The sequence below is a fragment of the Bos javanicus genome, chromosome 3 (genome assembly GCF_032452875.1).
Source record: "Bos javanicus breed banteng chromosome 3, ARS-OSU_banteng_1.0, whole genome shotgun sequence".
Classification (NCBI taxonomy): Eukaryota; Metazoa; Chordata; class Mammalia; order Artiodactyla; family Bovidae; genus Bos; species Bos javanicus.
In genome coordinates, this window is record NC_083870.1 from 98,705,834 (window position 1) to 98,723,566 (window position 17,733).

Genomic DNA, 17,733 nt, shown 5'->3' on the forward strand with positions numbered 1-17,733 from the left:
CGGCCTCTCCGGGACTTTCCATTCCCCTTGGGGAAAGCCAGAGGCCTTCAGGGCCCACAGACCCCACAGGATGTGCTCCCCACCTTTCTGCCCATGTGCTGGGAATCCCCTTGCCTCTCCAGATCAACCCTCTGCTCTGCATGCTCTGAGCCCGGAGCTGACACTGGGCCTGTCTTATCCTGGTTTCAATAAGAAGCATAGGCAGAGGATGAACTGGCAGGAGGGGAAGAAAGTTGGGATATTTCTTGCCGCCACCCACTTCCTCCTTCCTACCAGCCACCATGGTCCAGACTATGGAACAACAGCTGTCGTCCCCTTTGACAGCTGTGGCTCTGGCTGGTTTCAGGTCTCTGACCCCCCCCTTTCCCATTAGGGCTCAAGGGCAGGAAAACTTCCCATTGCTGCTGCTCCTCAGTGCTCCACCATCCCCAGTCATACCTCTGTGGATATTCCCATCATGCAATGCTCTTCAGTTACCCAATCAGTTGAACTTACTTCATTGGAGCTCACTTCACTGGCAGTGCACCATCTGTTTTCTGTGGGGTCTCTGCCTGAGACAGATCTCATCGACTAGCTCCCCCTTGCCTCCTCCTGTCCAGCCATGCTGGCCTCTTCCTGTTCCTCACACCCATCAGTCTCATTTCTGCCTCAGGGCCTTTGTCCTTGTTCTTCCCTCTGCCCAGAAAACCCTTCCATCTCTCAGATACTCCCATGACCTGATAGTCCCCTCCTCTCCTTCAGACCTCTTCTCAAATGTCACTTCTCATTGTGCCTTTCCTGGGCATCTCATGTAAAATGTCATCCCCCAACACACAAACACATACACACACACTATCTTCCTTGCCTTGTTTTCTTGTTAGCTACATTCACTCCCTAACATAGATATTTACTAGTTGTTTTTGTATATTGTCAGCTTCCTGCTACTGGAATGAAAGTTGCATTAGGACAAGGATCTCTATTTGCTGTTTACTGTTTTCCCTCCAGGGTGTGGAACAGCATCTGGTACTTAAGTGCGCAATAAATATTTATTCAGTGAATGTGTGAATGGGTCCTTTTTGCAGGTGGGTAAACCAAGGCCCAGGGAAGGAAAATGACTTACTCAGGGCTTTATAGTGGAGATTCAGATGACGATGGGAGCTCTGGTCCTACCTGGCAGCCCAGAGCCAGTCCCCGGCTCCAGAAAGCCCTGTGTTTATTTGGAGGCCTGCTGCTCAGTGGCACAGTGTCAGGAGACAGGATTCTGTGCCGGGGGCCAGGGGACTCAATGTACTGAGAAGGAAGCAGGGAAGTTGTCAGCGCTGCTTTGGTCCTGCCGATGGAGCAAGGAGAATAAATAAATAAGTCTCAGTCAGAGTCGGGCAAGCTCTAACCTTTGAGGAAATCTCCCCCAGGCTGGAGAAACCTTCCTGCAAGGCAGAGCTGCCCTTCACCCCAACCCACATCGGTGCTGACAGACACGTGGCCCAGGGTCCAGGGGCTCGGTGCCACCTCTGTGCCCTGAGGGTGTGGGGTCCCAGCAGGGAGCTGCTCAGGGTGGGGTCCTGGGATGAGTGGTCCAGCTTTTCATGCACGCATCCATTCACTCTTTCTACAAGTATTTCTCAAGCATCTACTATGTAAGCGTCAGGCTCTGTGCGCTTTGCTGGGGAAATAGCCAAGACCAAGAAAGGCGATTTGCCTGCCCTTGGAGCATTCACCACCGAGCAGGAAGAACGAGCATTAAATAGCAATGACAGGACTTCCGTGGTAGCACAAAGAATCCGCCTGCCAATGCAGGGGACACAGGTTCAATCCCTGGTCTGGAAAGATTCCACAGGCCGCAGAGCACACTGCACAAGGCCTGTGCACACCGAGCCTGTGTGCACAACTGCTGAGCCTGTGCTCTAGAGCCCAAGAGCCACAACTACTGAAGCCTGCACGCTCTAAGGCCTGCGAACCACAGCTAATGATCCCCTGCGCTGCAACTACTAAAACCCGTGCCCCCTAGAGTGAGCAGGCCACAACTACTGAGCCCATGCTGCATACTGAAGCCCATGTACCTAGAGCCTGCTCTCTACACAGAGACCACCGCACTGAGAAGTCCATGTGCTGCAACTAGTGAGTAGCCCCCACTCTCTGCATCTAGAGAAAGCCCGCACACAGCAATGAAGACCCAGTGCAGCCAAAAATTAATAAACAAACTAAAAAAACAAAGCAATGAAGCAGGGGGAGTGCAATGGTTCAGAAAGTGCCAGTGCTTCGGGGGCACTAAGCAGGGAACTCACCTGGCCCTGCCCAGGACAGTCCTCCTGAGACAGGAGCCTCTGCAACCAAGTGAAAGGGGACTGGGAGCTGCTGGGTGAAAGAGGGTTCCAGGCAGAAGCGGGAGCAAGGGGCAGGCCCTGAGGCTGAGAAGAAGAGTTCAGTATGAGAGAGGAGTCGAGTAAGTTTCCATCAGGCGGGGCAAAGAGCAGAAACAGAACAGGAGGCCACGTTCCAGGTGGGGTTCCTGGGCCAGGTGACCTCTTTCCTCTCCTCATGTGCCAGCTCTGAGCGGGCCCCATGGCTGAGGTCCTAGCAGACCTCTTCCTTCCCAGCTGACTGCTCAGAATTTGGGCTTCACAGGCTGGTCCCTACTCGTCTGTCTGGTTAGCTGGAAGCAGCCTGGGAGTCAGGCCCAGGACCTGTCAGCCGGAGCTGAGTTTGAATACCAGCTCCAGTTCTTCAGTGCAAGACCTCAGGCTAGTGCTTTCACCAGCCTCAAGGCCTTGGCTTCTTCAAGTGTCATATGGGAATAACAATCCATTCTCTGGAAGGATTATGGTGTAGGATAGTTTCTCAACATCCTTATCACGGCCCGTGGAACCCGTCATGCCAATCAATTTAAATCAAGTTGGCAAAATTAACCATCACAAGTTCCCCCCTTGTCAAGTTGGCATTCATACAGTATCTCCTTAAAAGGGTACCTAATCTCCAAATAAATAATAACGAAGCCTCATTTATCCTAATATGATACAACAATTCTACATACAACCAAAGCACACTCATGCCTTCCCCCAAAGAGGATGCAAAATCTTTGCGTGGAAGTTATTTACTCTTCTTGATGTACCATAACTTGAATTGATACTTAAAGTACTTGAGTTAACAATATTTAACCACAAAGTCAACATGTCTTCTGTTACCATGATGGGAGAGAAGAAAAGAAAAAGAAGAGAGAGAAGAAAACAAAGATTTTATACACACACACACATTCTTAACAAATTAATGAAATACTCCAGGACAGTCCTTGTTTCTGTAACTGGTCATGTGGTCGAAGCTGGCATTCATAACTGCCTTCATCTGTTAGCACCACCACTACCCATTCCCTTTGCCTTCTGCAAGCTTCTCAGCTGGTCGTGGTTCTTTACCTGGTGGGATAACCCAAACCTTCATTCGTGGAGGGTCTGGGCCATTAGACGTCCTGCCTGCATTGGGTCATTGTCGTTTCCCATCAACATTAGTTACCCACAGGGCCTGGATGCCCTCAGGGATCTCCTGCCCGGGGGACATGCTCATCCTCACCTCTGTTGTGGAAAAGCAGTCCGATTCCCCCGGTCGTCAGGACCAGTCCCCCAGCCCACACAGTAACTCCCTTCTTTGCCTGTTGATTAAGACACACGAGGAGCCCAAAATGACAGGGGGCAGTGGGTCTGAACTTTCAGTTAAATGGAACCATTGTTGTGTCTTTAACTCACTAAATATTAACATTTTGCCAGTTATTTTATTTTTCTCCTTTTCCTCCCCAGCAGAGAGAGCAGGATTTAGGTCTGTTTTGTCCCTGACTAAATCCCCCGACCTAGAACAGTGTGTGGCCCATGCTGGCTGCTCCGTCAGCACCACTGAGCGGGTTGGGGCCTTGGCTGTGATTTCCCTGTGTTTCGGGGTGGGTGAGAAGTGGCAGCCGCAGCCTGAGAGCCAGGCCTGTCTCAAACACCTTCCTAACAAAGCGGGTCCTTCCTTCTCTTCACCATGATGCTGTAGGGCCAACAAGCGAACACAGGTGGTGGTGTTCACCCTTCCAGCCCCTCTAGGACTGTTTACTAGACTAATCTGCAACAATAAACCTGTCCCCACCCTCCTGGCGCCTGCCTCCCTCCCTCCATCTGAAGCCCGTGTTTGAAGATGTGTTTAAATTCCAGGCCTACGCTCAGCAGACCCTGTGGACCAGCTCGTGGCCTGCAGGCACCACTGAGGGGGGTGCTGGGACCCTCGGGGCTCTTGGTGGCCAGGCCTCCACACCCGGCAATCCAAGGGAGTGAGGTGGCTCTTGCCTTCACCCCATGTTTGTTATTTCATGTCAAAGGCTTATCATAAACATTATCCTAGAGTTGGCCACCAGGGCTACAGGCGAGGAGGGTTTGTTATTCTAAAGTGGCCGGGAGCAGAAGGCATCGAAGCCTGGGAGTCTGAGCTGGGCCAGGCTTGGGGATTTGGGATGAATGACAAGGAAGCAGGAAGCAGGGCAGGGCACTGATTCATGCCCGTGCGCTGGGCCCTGTAGGCCCCACTTACCAGCTATGCTCCATGGTAATGGCCAGTGGGTGTTATCTGCCTCTAAAAGGAGCTCCCTGTGGGTGGTAACCAAGTCCAATTAATCCAACCATCCCAGATGCCTGCAGAAAATCAGAAAGTAAATGCTTGTTGAATGACCGAATGAGTATAGCTTCCCTATGTCTGTTGGAAGTGCCAGGATTGTTCATGAAGAAGCACGTATTACTTTGAAGCCCTGGTTGTGGGAACCTGTGGGAGCCAGACAAAAGTAAATTTCATAGCCCACATCTGTCCTTTACAAGACAAGTGGCCTTGTGTCCCCTTCCCCTCTGCTTCTTTGGTTTCCCATCTGTGATTAAGGACTGCCCCTGCTAGCTCTTTCCCAGGGAAAGCAGGGGGAAGCCCCAAGGGCAGTGGTGCATTGAGGTGACGGGCTCCAGGGCTGGGCCCCAGTGCATCTGCCATGCCTTCTCCAGCTTTGTCACCTTCATTGAGTTACTCGCTATCTCTTTGCTTCATTTTTTTTTTCCAATCTATTAAATGGAGTTAATACTAGACCTGTCTCAGAGTTGTTGTAAAGGTTAGATAAGTTAATATGGGCTTAGAGGGTTCCTGACACATGATAAGTGCTCAATACATGTACTTATCCCGTGATAAATAGATGAGGACCGAGTTTCAAACTGCAGAGGATGGGTACAAGACAGGGAATGGTGGGGAAGGTCATGCGTGGGATTCGGGTCAGCATCCTACTCTCTGAAGTAGTTCTTGACTGTCTGCTCTTCAGCTGTGACCAAAGAGGCAGGGTCCCCACCCACCCCAAGCTCTCAGTCTAGACAGGGAACAGGGAATTACCTGAAATGGACACTTCAGTGGGATAAGTGCCAAGACCAAGGGGAGCTCGGGGGTCTGTGGTGGGGGTTGAGGGGAGTCTGGAATGACAGGCTTGGGTTTCAGCCCCAGTCTCATCACTCCTCAACTGTGCCACCCTAGGGGTGCTTCTTGAATGGTCTGATTGCAGTGATTTATCTCTAATATGTTAATAACAAACACTCCCTGCCTGTTTCTGGTAATTTTTCAAGGCTCTGAAAGAAAATGGATCTGGCAAGGTGCATGGGATGAATGTGGACTGTGCCAGTAGCCAGCTGGAAATCCAGCCCCGGACATGGTCTGGGGCACAGCCAAGGGTCCTCCGTTGGGGGTTGAGGAATAGTGAGCCCACGGTGCCCCCAGCTCACCGTGTGGCCTTGGGCAAGCTTCACCCTGCCTGCTCTGCACCCCTGTCCTTTCTCCTCTTCCATATGAAGAGGGCATAGGAAGAGATCATTGGTTCTCAAACGAGGCTCCAGGGTACCTGCGGGTTCCACAGAGAAGCACTAGGTGCTTGTCACAGGGGTCACTGAGCCAGTGAGACTTCAAGCAGCCACTAGTCTGCTTCCTTTTCATCAATCAGGGAAGTTTTCATTCCTATCCACTGCACATTTTGAGTTCCAGGCAAGGTTTCTTTGGAAAACAAGAACTATAGGAAAGGATTCCATGGCTACAAAAGGTTTGAGAAACCACTGGACCCTAAGGGACCTTCCGGCTCCAATCCAAGAATATTTAGGCCTAACTGTTTTATTCCAAGTTGTATTTGACAAGCATTTATTCCACACTTACTGCATGCCAGGACTGTTCTCAGTACCCTACAGACTGTGATGTGCTTCATTCATTAGAACGCCTCCCAGCTCCACGAAGGCCACATGTCTGCAGAAGTGACTCTGTGTATCGAAGAGGGTCCAGGGAGACCATTTGCCCCCCAGCCAGGTCTTCTGAGCGCCTGAGCCGATGACCTCAGCACAGGCCAGGAGGTGCCGGCACTGAGAATCAGGGGCAGGTGTGCGCAGCACAGGGTGTGGCCACAGGAAGTCTGTGTGTCCCAGCCCCACAGAGGAGCAGCGCGCTCCAGCACGACATGGACGCTTTCGTCCCAGGCATGTGCTGGGCGGGAGGAAGTGCCTGTTGCTTTAGCGATGTCTGGGCCAACAGGGCCACTGCCTCCTGTGATCCATCCCCAGCCACCCAGCCGCCATCGACACCCCACACCAGGTGGCTGCAGATCAGATTTCAAGGGGAACAGCCAGAACCTGGCGGCCCGGAGAAGGCCCAGAGGTAGGCTGGTGGGGCCTGACCTCATCTCCAGCTGGCTTATTAGAGGGAGTAGCCTGTGCTGTCAAGCTCCATGCACTCCAGCTCCCCTGCCCCGCTGGAAACAAAAGCCGGAGGGGATGGGCGGAGGTGATCTCACAAGCACAAGCTTGGTCCCGTTGCCCAAGACAGTATTTTCCCCAGACTTTGTGTACTTATGGCCTGAGTTTTCTGTTCAGATTAGGTGGTCTGGAACCACGTGGTGGCAGCGTGCCCCGTGCTGATGGAATGCCAGAGTTCTAGGGGCTAGTGTGAAGGATTTACGGAGCAACATTGAATGATGAATTGACCACAGCAGGTGTCAAAGTGCTAAAGAAAGGATGGGTGACACCCTCCCTTTACCAGACACAGTGCTGAGTGCTGCCGATGCAAAAATACATAAGATGTAATTCCTATCTTCAAGCGGCTCATAACCTCAGTGGGGAGAGAGGTAGTGAAATAGTAGTTACAATCCGATGTTCACACCCTGCTGGAGGAAGCAGGGTGGGTCGCTCATCTCTCAGCACAGCTGTGCTATGAAGCCTTCGCTCAGATGTCTGGGCCCAGCTGCAGGCACGTGGGCTCAGCTGGGCTCACTTGCTTGCCTGGGAGCTGGCTGGCCAGACCAAGACGACCTTGATGGGACAATGATGGAAGCAGTTGGGCTCTGCCCTGCACGCCTCTCACCCTCCAGCAGGCCAGTGTGGACTGTTCTCAAAACAATGTGGGCATGTGTGAGGCAGCGGCAGCAGGGCGTGCATAATGTTTTCTCCATTCGTCTGTGGAGGCTTGTGATGCTGGCCTCCACCTGTCACGTAGCAAGTCCAGAGTCAGAATGTGAGCGAGCTACCGAGGTCGCTGGCCAGGTGTATGTATATTGTTGTTATTCAGTCACCTGGTCGTGTCTGACTCTGCGACCCCATGGACGGCAGCACGCCAGGCTTCCCTGTCCCTCACCATCTCCTGGAGTTTGCCCAACTTCATGTTCATTGCATCAGTGATGCCATCCAGCCATCTCATCCTCTGACACCCTCTACTCCTTCTTGACACCCTCAATCTTTCCCAGCATCAGGTACTTTAACAATGAGTCATCTGTTCACATCAAATGACCAAATACTAGAGCTTCAGCTTCAGCATCAGTCCTTCCAGTGAATACTTAGGGTTGACTTCCCTTAAGATTGACTGGTTTGATCTCCTTGCTGTCCAGGGGACTTTCAGGAGTCTTCTCCAGCACCACAGTTGGAAGGCATCAATTCTTTGGCATTCTGCCTTCTTTACAGTCCAGCTCTCACAACCAAACGTGCCCACTATATGTATATAGGGAGAGGTTAAGATTTGAGGCCATGACTGTGTCATTCTACCACGCAGAGAGACTATGAGAGCTTTAGGGGGAGGCCTTCACCCAGCCCCCAGGTGGTCAGAGAATCTTCATGGAGGAGACATCTAAGCAGAGCCTGAAAGATCAAGTCTGGATCTGTAAGTAGTAGAGAGTAGAGGTGGGAGGTTTCTCATACTCAGGGAACAGCATGTACGAAGCACAGAGTCAGAAGATTGCTAAGTAGCTGAGCATTGGGAGACACAAGGGCTAGAAATAAGGTCATTGACCACAGCAGGGGCCAAGTCACTGCCGTGCATGCTCCAGTGAAGAGCTAGGCTTTTATCTTCAGGGCAGGAGGCATCCATGAAAACTTTGAGCAAAAAAAGAGAAAACTAAAGTCAATCAGATTTGTTTTTAAAAGATAGCTGTGGCAGAAGAATATGGTATCAATGGGAAGGGAGGGGGTTCTGCAAAAAAGCATGGGTTGCAGTGAGAGATGCCTGGGCCTGAATCAACGTGGACCAAGAGGCTGGGGTGGACCCTGTTTCCAGACAGGATGAGCTGGGCCTGAGCCCTGCCAGGTAGACTGGAGCTGGAAAAACAACAAAGACAGGAAGCCTGAGATTACCTCCTGATGCTTTACACAGGATTTGCAATTTGTTTTTCCCTCTCATTGTATTAAATAACCCGCTTTATGGTCAAGCTCCTCCCTTTTTTGACCAAAGGAGTCTGGGTGCACAGATATGTGGAGCTGGCTCTAGTCCCAGACATACAGAACTGGGCATGCCCCTTCCCCTCCTGAGCCTCAATTTCCCCACCTAAAATGAGACATTTTAGATCATGTCTCAGGGCCTTACGCCTTGGGCAGACCATGTTCTTTTAGAGCCATGGGGCTCAAATGCCAGAAGCCATAAGACTGCTAAAGAAGTTCCCAGGAAGCCTGTTAGAAATCCACAGCCTGGCTATACCTCCAAGTGATCCTGATGCCATCCGGTCTGGCTGGGCATAGCTGTGCCCCAGGGCCTGGCATGGTGGCCCAGAGCACAGAGGGGCTGGAGGAAACACGTGCTGAGTGGCAACACGGATCTGACTCAGGTCCCGGCTCCTAAGCCCTCTGCCCGGTTTAAGGATGGCTCCTGAAGGAGGTAGCATTTGGGTTGGGCCTTGATATCTAATGGGCTTTCTGGTTTCTGGTTCATTTGTTTGTTTTGCTGTGTTTGGGGTGCTTTTTGATTCCAAAATGAGTTTGTGCTTCTTCTAGAACTTTTCTAAGCACAGAAGAAAAGAGTCAGGAAAAAATTCACCCATCACTCCAAAACCCTGATGCAACTAGGATTCCCTTTGCCACCTTCTTCGCTAAGTTGATGCCCAGAGCAGGAGTGGGGACCAGTGAGGGCAAAGGGCTGGGGACGGGAGCAGGCCGAGTGTGGTGAGAGGCCAGGGAGTGAAGAGCGAAGGCCGTGGAGCATTCGAGCAGCACCAGCTCACGTCAGGCTCCCCTCATTCTCACACACCCTGTTTCAGGCCTGTGGCCCCAAAGTCCAGCGGGTGGAGGGCCCTCCCTTGAGGGGTCAGGGACTCAGCCAGGGGCCGTGAGTGCAGCCCTGACTCCTGTCCTCCTCTGCCTAGGTGCTGTTCGCCCTGAACCAGACTCTGCTGCAGCACGAGAGCGTGCGGGCTGGGAGCCTGCAGGCGCCCTACACCACCGAAGACCTCATCAAGCACTACAACTGCGGGGACCTCAACGCCGTCATCTTCAACCACGACACCTCCCAGGTGAGGCTTCTCTCCCCGGGCCCAGGCAGCTTCCAGGGCGCCAGTATAACCAAGGCTTCTAGGAAGGCATTTATTAGACACCTACTGTGTGCCAGATGCAGCTGGTGAGCAGGAGCTGTTGGCATCCCTGCTACAGATGGGGAAACTGAGGCTCAGGGAGGGGAAGAGACTTGCTCAAGGCCACACCGCTTAGTTGTCATGTTGTCAAGAGCCCCACTTGAGCCTGGTGTGTGTGGCTCTGGGACCTAGACCCTGGAAGCTTACCTAAGGATAGGGAACCCTCATCCAGGCTCCATGCAGCACCTGGGGAGATTAAAGTCCAGGGAAGGGAAAGCTCACAGGTGCTCAGAGCTTGGGCTTGAGTCCAGTCCAGGGTGCTCTGCCTCGATTCGAGTCCTAGAGCAAAGATTAACCCCAGGCTGGCCAGACGGTAGGAGGGAGTCAAGGAGCGGAGCATGGCTCCACCAGGTCTGTTCCCTTGGGATAATTCTGAGATACTTCGTAGGCAGTCAGGGCCCCCGTCCGTACCCTACCCGCCATGGACCTCATCACAGCCCAGGACCCTGCCACACAGGCCTCATTCTGAGGGTCTCTGCCACTCGTAGCCCTCCCCGCACCTTGCCCTTGCCCACTGCTCTGCCTTTGTTCAGCCTCCTCCCTCTGGGTTTCCTCCCGCGTGGCCGTGGTCTAGGGTCATCTCTTCCAAACCACTCTGATGCCCCAGAAGGATTTAGATATTCTCCTGGGCACCTCGAGGTCCCCTGTGCTTTCTGCATCTGGTGCTCAGTAATCCATTCATTCGAGAGGCAGCTGTAGTAGTCAGAACAGGCCATCTCTCTGCTCAGGACACTGCAATTGCTCCCCATTTTTCTCAGGGTAAAGCTAGAATCTCTGTGAGGACCTGCACGGCTCCGTGACCTTTCACGTGATGGACCAGGTGTCTCTCACCCCATGTCCTCCGCCTCCCCCATCTACATGGGCCTCCCCGCTGACCCATGAGCCCACTTGCACACTTCGTCTTTGTACTGGCTATTTGCTGTGCCGGAAAGGCCTTTCCCCAGCTATCACCATGGCTCACCACCTCTCTACCTTCAAGATAGAAACTCACATGTTGTCGTCTCAGTGAGGAAGCCCAACTTCCTGGTCTAGAATTGCAGCCTACCTCCCACCTCCCCACCTGTCGCCTTTCTCCTGCTCCACTTTTCCTTCATGGCTTTTTATCATCTTCTCGCACACTTACATATCTCGATTCATTGATCAGTGATTATTTGTTGTCTGTCCATTCCCACTACAGCATAAACTCCCTGAGAGCAAGAATTGGGGTCTGTTTTATTCACTGATAATAAGCCTGGCACAGAACAGTACTCAGTAAATATTGGATGAATGAAAGAAATAATTTATAAATGCCAGTCACAGGGATATGGAAAGGGATGTGGCAGGGAGCCAGAGACAGCTGCCTTCAGAGGGCTGGGAGTCTCTTAAGAGAAAAGGGGAGATTCAACAAGCAATGGCACAAAGCATGACCCTTGCTACAGGGGAGAGTGGAGGATGACCTTGGAGCCCATAGCAGGAGCAGGGATTTAGGTGGGCTTGGAGGTAGGGGTGGAGCAGGGCTGGGCAGAGATGGAAACATTCTTGCAAGATGAAAGGTCAGAGAAGAAACCTGCCTTGGCCACAGACAGGAGGCAGAAGAATGTGCCAGTGGAGGAAACCATCCTGGTGAGCTGGAGGCAAGAGAGAGTGGGAGGAGAGGTGAGAGTTTAGGCTAGAGGCATAACCAGGGACCCCACTAGAGCAAGGGCGTCTGGCCCACTCTCGTCAGGCTGCCCTGCACAGGCTGTGGCACAGAGCAAATATTAGTGAGCAATGCCACAAGGGCAAACGCAGGTGTGTGCTGTGCTTGGTGCAGAGTGCAGGAGGGAGGATCCGGAGGCCCTGCACAGGAGGCTGGGATTCCGGGTGCTCTGACTCTCACTCCTGGAGGAGAGAAGGAGGAGAACCTTGGCAGCACAAGGCTCACAGTTGCATCACCAGCCACTCACCCCATGATAGAGCCTGACCCTGCATTCTCTGCTGGGCAGAGGCTGATGAGCCCTGGGCAGCCAGGGAGCTGTATGCTTGAGGGGAACCTGGGGCAAGGGATGTGCAAGACAGATCTGTGGCCACAGACAGCATAACACTCAACTGAGACAGGGAAGAGTGGGGTGACCCCCAGGCCTGACAAGCTCAGATTTTCTTTGCGCCTGTGCCCAGAACCACTGACACATCTCTGGCAGGTGAACTGCCTTGGAGGGTCTCTTCGCAGTGCCTATACTTGAAGTGGGTGAGAGGGCACAGGTAGATTCGCCCACCCAGATTAGAACAGCAACCCAGGGTGCACAGACAGAGTCTAGCCCTCACGGAAGGGACTAGGCAGCCCTGCCCCCAGACACAGACAAGCCTGACGTCAGGGTATCCACACTAAATCCAGGGCCCATGTGCTAACAGAGAAGGGCTCTGCAGATGGAGGCCTTGCAGGACCCAGGGGCTGGAGGGGAGCGGTCATCACCTGCAGTTGGGCAGGCCTTCAGGGAGAAGGTGATGTGAGAGTAGAGTCTTGAGTACCAGGCTTGAGAGTAGAGTCTGCCAGATGCAGATGAAGGCAGGAACTGGCAAGCAGAGCCAGCTGCGTGGCCAGTGCTCAGGATGGTGGGAGGTCCTGAGGAATTACCAGAAAGCAGAGGGCAGACCATGTAGGAGTGAGAATGCTCACTGAGGGGCCAACTTCCTGGGGTGTTTAAGCCAGACAGAAATGTGGTCAGAAAGTTGCCTCTGGCTGCAGTGCTGAGGTTGCTGGAGCAGCCTTTGGAGGCCGGGGCTGGACTGATGCAGGGCCCAGGATGGTAACTCTGGCAGACAGGGACCAGGCACACCTCACGCTTGGTCTGCTTCTTGATCTGCTTCACCTCATCCCCCTAACCCCACATCCCACCTTCAGAAATGGCTGAGGCCCTGGCCTCCCGCCGCTCTCCTATCATTAGCATTGTCAGTGTCCCAGATCAGCAGGGCAATCCACTGGGAAGCCTTCTCTGAGCCCCCTAGCTTGTATTAGGTGTAGAATAAATAAATAAATAAATATATATATATATATATATAATTCATATTCAGATACTTTTGAGAGTGAAAGGTCAAATATAATTGAGTCAGAATAATTAATTAGCATGCAGCAATCTACCCTCGCCATTAACCAGGACTGTCCTGGGCAAACCAAGACACATGGCCACCCTATTAGGGGCCTCGTCCATGCTCCCACATCACTCACTGTCCTCTGAAAGCACACATTCCCCAATCTTCTGATCCCCCCACTGACCATGAGACTCATCCAGGGCAGCAGACCCAGTCTGAGGTTTCTCTGGACCGAGGTTTCTCTGGCCTCCTAAGTGGACCAAGAACTGGACCCATGGAAGTTCTTAGAAGGTGTCTATGGATGGACAAGATAAAGAGAAGGGGTGAGGTTGTGACATTAGCAGACCTGAGCACTTACCTCTAAACCACCCAATCCTCGCTGAGGGTCAGGGGAGTCTCACAACCCTGTTCCAGTTCTGCCAGGCCCATCTACTCATCACTCCACCTTGGATCCATCATTCTAGGGCCCTGGGGACCTGGCACATCCTCTTTAAAATTTTTTCGTACGTTCTGCACTTGAACTTGTTGCAAGAGATTTAAGGCTCCCAACAAACCTAATGACATCATTAATTTGCTTCCATCCAGCCAGGCCTCATCCTTGGCATGGAGCCAGGGCCCATCAGCATGAAACACGCAGAGAATATCAGCCAGCTGCTGGGCAGCTCAGGGAACCAAATGGCTAACCCAGCCTTTTCACAACTTTGACATTGGACTTTCTGGTTCTTGTTCTTTTTTAAAAAGTAAATCTCCATAAGGAATGGATGGAGATTCAGCTTTCACAGATGCACACTCATGTTTAGGGAGCCAAGGAGAGAGGGCTGGACACATCGCAGGTCCCAGGAAGAAGGCATATGCCTGGACCCTTGGAAGAAGGGAAGGGAAGCAGAACGCTGCCTTCATGCTCTCCGATGATTCTGAAGGCCATCTTTCTGTCATCTCCATCTCTGTGCAAGGCCGCCCTTTGCTGTAGCCTCTGCCATCAGAGGGGAAAGATGAGGGAGCCAGCTCCATCCTGAGTTAGTTGTACTGATGTTTAGTCAGATTTCCTTTCTACCATGACAATGTAAATAGCGCTCATGTGACCAGTTTGGAAACTGAGTCTCAGAGAGGCCAAGTAACTTATAAGTTACGGTAGCCACCCAACTGGTAAATGGCAAAAGAGGGGTTCCAGCCCGAGCTGACCGGGCTGTCTGACCTCAGGACTTGCATTCACTATCTCCAGAGCCGTTGCCTGCAAGCCTAGTCATTCATCCACACATTCACCCATTGAAAAATAGTTATCGTTTGGTACAACATTGTCCCACATTCTCTTCCATACACAGGGAATGGAGAGGAGCCTGTGAGAGCCATGTTTCCAGGAATAACCCCTCTGAGTCAGTCTCTCTTGTGCTCCAGCCCCACTCAGAAGTCTGTTTCCTATAGTGGCATGAAGTCCAGGCGTGGCCCAGTTTGTCAGGGCTGCCAAGCATCTCTTCCATGATTAGGGGAGGGAGTAAGAACTCTGTTCCTTCATGTATCCATTTACCAAACAGTCTGCAAGCACCGACTCTTTGCTGGCCCTGATGGGCGCTCGGAGAGCTGCTGCATACAGCTCACCAGGTTGCACACTGCTCACCAGGTTGTGCACTGCTCAAGTGTAGGGAACACCCGTCACATCATTGTCTTGTTCCTCCTAGATCAGCATACCAGGCCTTTCTGGCAGAGAAGACCCTCCCCTCTCTCTTGGGGAATGTACTCATCCTTGGCCAGCAGACAGCAGAGGCAGAGGTCCCAGCCTCCCCTGAGTCCTTCTGGGTTCAGCCTCCATGGATACCACCATTTTCCTCAGAAAAAGGGTTGAAAACTCATCAGCGACTCTAGAAGCCATGTGACTGGGCTGAAACCTGCAGGAAATTAGTCTTCTCATGCCACACGCTCCATCTGCTGGTCCACCAGTCATCTAGGCCTTGGGTCTGTGCTTTGGGCCTGGGTTGGTGGAGACAGAGTGATGAAAGGGGGGACTCCAGGTACACAGAAGACATTCTGTGAGCAAGGGCTTGAAGGTTAGAGTGGCACAGTGGGTTGCGGGGAAAGAGGGTTCATTCTGATTCATGGCCTCAGGTTCCTCGGTCCATGGCTTCCTCTCCTACCACCCACACGCTGAAGGACACAGTCCTGGAGCACTGGATCCACCATCCAGGTTAGAGAGGCAATACAGTGGGAGTGGGGAAGGACGGCACATCTTTATATTCAAGGCTCCAGAAACCTGTGCTGGTCACCGACTTTGTGCTGGGCATTGAGGGCCTAGGAATGACACACGTGCTGTCCCTGAACTCAAGGAGCTCTGTGCCTCGTTCAAGAACATGTCAGAGATGCTGGCCTTGGACCACGTGGCTGGGTGTGGACATGGGACTGAGAGCCAGGAAATATGGATAGTTCCAAGCCAGAGTGTTGAACAAGCCATCATTATGGGAGGAGGCCTTGGTCTTGGAGCTGAAGTTTTCAAGGAGGGATGGAGGGTTTGGGTTACACCCTGGGAAGTGGCAGAGCTGGGGATGGGAAGATAGTGGTGGCAACGGAAAGTAGTCAGCTAGTGCTCATACATTGGGAAAACCAAAGGCTATGACCCCTCCTCTAACCTCTTTGGAGGGGGATGGGCTAAAAGGTGTCCATGACAGCACCCATCATGTCATGCAATCTGCTGCAATATCGTCAGTCCCACCTTGTAAATGAGGAAACTGGGACTCAGAAAAGTTTAGTAACTTGGCCAAAGTCCCACAGCATCAGAACAGGGCCAAAGCCCAGGTCAGCCTTTCTGTTATACCAGGCAGGCAGCTCAGCTGACCCGCTACACCTGAAAATCTGCTGAACCAGATTCGCTGTTCATGCCAGTGACAGGCTCAGTGCCACAGGGAGAGCCTCATGACCTCAGTGTCTAGAGGCTGAAGTTCAACAAGGCAGGAGTGATACGCTGAGTGAGGGCGGCATCCGGGGCTCCCAGCCTGGCTCTGCTATTCCGTTAGCTGTGTGACTCTCCACCTGTCTCTGGACCTTGTGCTCTTCTTCCTTTATTCATAAAACTGGGATAACAACAGTCATCTCAAAGCATCTTGGAATTGATGAAAAACATCAGTTACCTTAATAAAGGTAAGTAGCCCAGACAGTCAAGAATCTGCCTGCAAAGCAGGAGACCCAGGTTCAATCCCTGGGTCAGGAAGATCTCCTGGAGAAGGGCTTGGCAACCCACTCCAGTATTCTTGCCTGGAGAATTCCATGGACAGAGGAGCCTGGTGGGCTACAGTCCATGGGGTCTCAAAGAGTCGGACACGAGTTAAAGAGACTAATACTTTGCTTTTCACTTCAACCTGGCCCCACACTGGGCTGTGTGTGCTTATTAGAAGCCCTCCTTGCTCCAGAAAGAACTGAAGGCAGCCTCTGTCTTGCCTTTACAGCTGCCCAACTTTATCAACACCACCCTCCCGCCGCACGAGCAGGTCACAGCCCAGGAGATTGACAGCTACTTCCGCCAGGAGCTCATCTACAAGAGGAATGAGCGCATGGGGAAGAGGGTCATGACGCTCCTGCAGGAGAATGAAGACAAGATCTGCTTCTTTGCCTTCGGAGCAGGTTTGGGCCGGAGTGGGGAAGGGATTGTCTGCAGAATCCTTCAGGGCTGAGAAATTTGCTGGGCTGTCTACTTTATAAAGGGAAAAGTTGAGGCCCAGAAAGAGCAGGAAAAGCCACCTAGTGTTCAGCAGAGCTGGGATCCAAAGCAAGTCCTCTAACTCTGGTCTAGGGTTCTGTTCTAACAGTCCCCATGGGCAAGGGCAGTGACTGCTGCCAAGAGCAGGGCGACTTCTGTGGCAGCTTTATGCCCCGGAGGCCATGTTGAGAGGCCAGAACTGATGCCAGCTCCCAGTGTCCAGCCCAGCCTTGGCCCTACCCTGCGGAGCAAAGGCCAAGATGGTGAGGGCCACGTGGCCCAGTCGGGGAGAGGGCAGCTCTGGCATCCCACAGCCCTGGCTTCAGATCCCAGCCCCCTCTGGGTGGCATGGCCTCAGCAGGCTCTAGGACTTCTCAGAGGCTCAAGTCTCTCTTCTATGAGTGGGCAGTGATGGCAATAATTATGTGATGAGTTGAAAAGACCTACCTTCCCAGATGACTCTAGTGGTAAAGAACCTGCCTGCCAATGCAGGAGACACAGGGAGACAGAGGTTCAATCCCTGGGTCAGGAAGACCCCCTGGAGAAGGGAATGGCAACCCACTGCAGTATTCTTGCCTGGAAAATCCCATGAACAGAGTAGCCTGATGGGCTACAGTTCCTAGAATCACAAAGACTCAGACGTGACTGAAGCAACGTAGCACCCACACACATCTTGTAGAAGAGTCATAAAGATCAGTACCATGGCGGAGTAACTCAGGGGCAGCCACAGTTGTCGGCATCATTATGATGATGACGATAAATACAAGTTTTATCATCACCGGATTCTCAGCTGCGGGACCTGCTCAGCCTCGCTCTCCCTGTTCCTCTCTTCTCTGTCTCCTGCTTCTTTTCTCTCACTCTTTCTTTCCTTCTTCTCCATGGCTGTCTGCTGAGGACAGCGCTGTCCACATTGGGACCAGGATACCGCATTTACCTCCTTGTCAGCTTTTGCTCCAGAGCTGCAAGACAAACGTTATTTCTTCTTATTCATGTTACTGGCAGTTTGGGCTGAATGAATTCACCTCCTGTTTTGTGAGAATTAAACAAGGTGGTTGGCTGCCCTCTCTCTCCTCCCTACCCTGGCTGAATACCCACACGCTGCCTGCCTACATCAGGCTGA

At 52.4% G+C, this 17,733-nt stretch overlaps 1 protein-coding gene across 2 annotated transcripts in view; it reads left to right on the forward strand.

Moving 5' to 3' along the window:
- Positions 1-17,733, forward strand: part of TRABD2B (TraB domain containing 2B) — a 221,284-nt gene that overhangs the window by 173,402 nt on the left and 30,149 nt on the right. The window contains exons 3-4 of one of the 2 annotated variants that reach the window (XM_061412056.1): positions 9,620-9,766; positions 16,363-16,537. In XM_061412056.1, coding sequence (XP_061268040.1) covers positions 9,620-9,766; positions 16,363-16,537 — 322 coding nt within the window. The remainder of the gene's footprint in view (positions 1-9,619; positions 9,767-16,362; positions 16,538-17,733) is intronic. The other variant, XM_061412057.1, reaches the window with a different exon arrangement.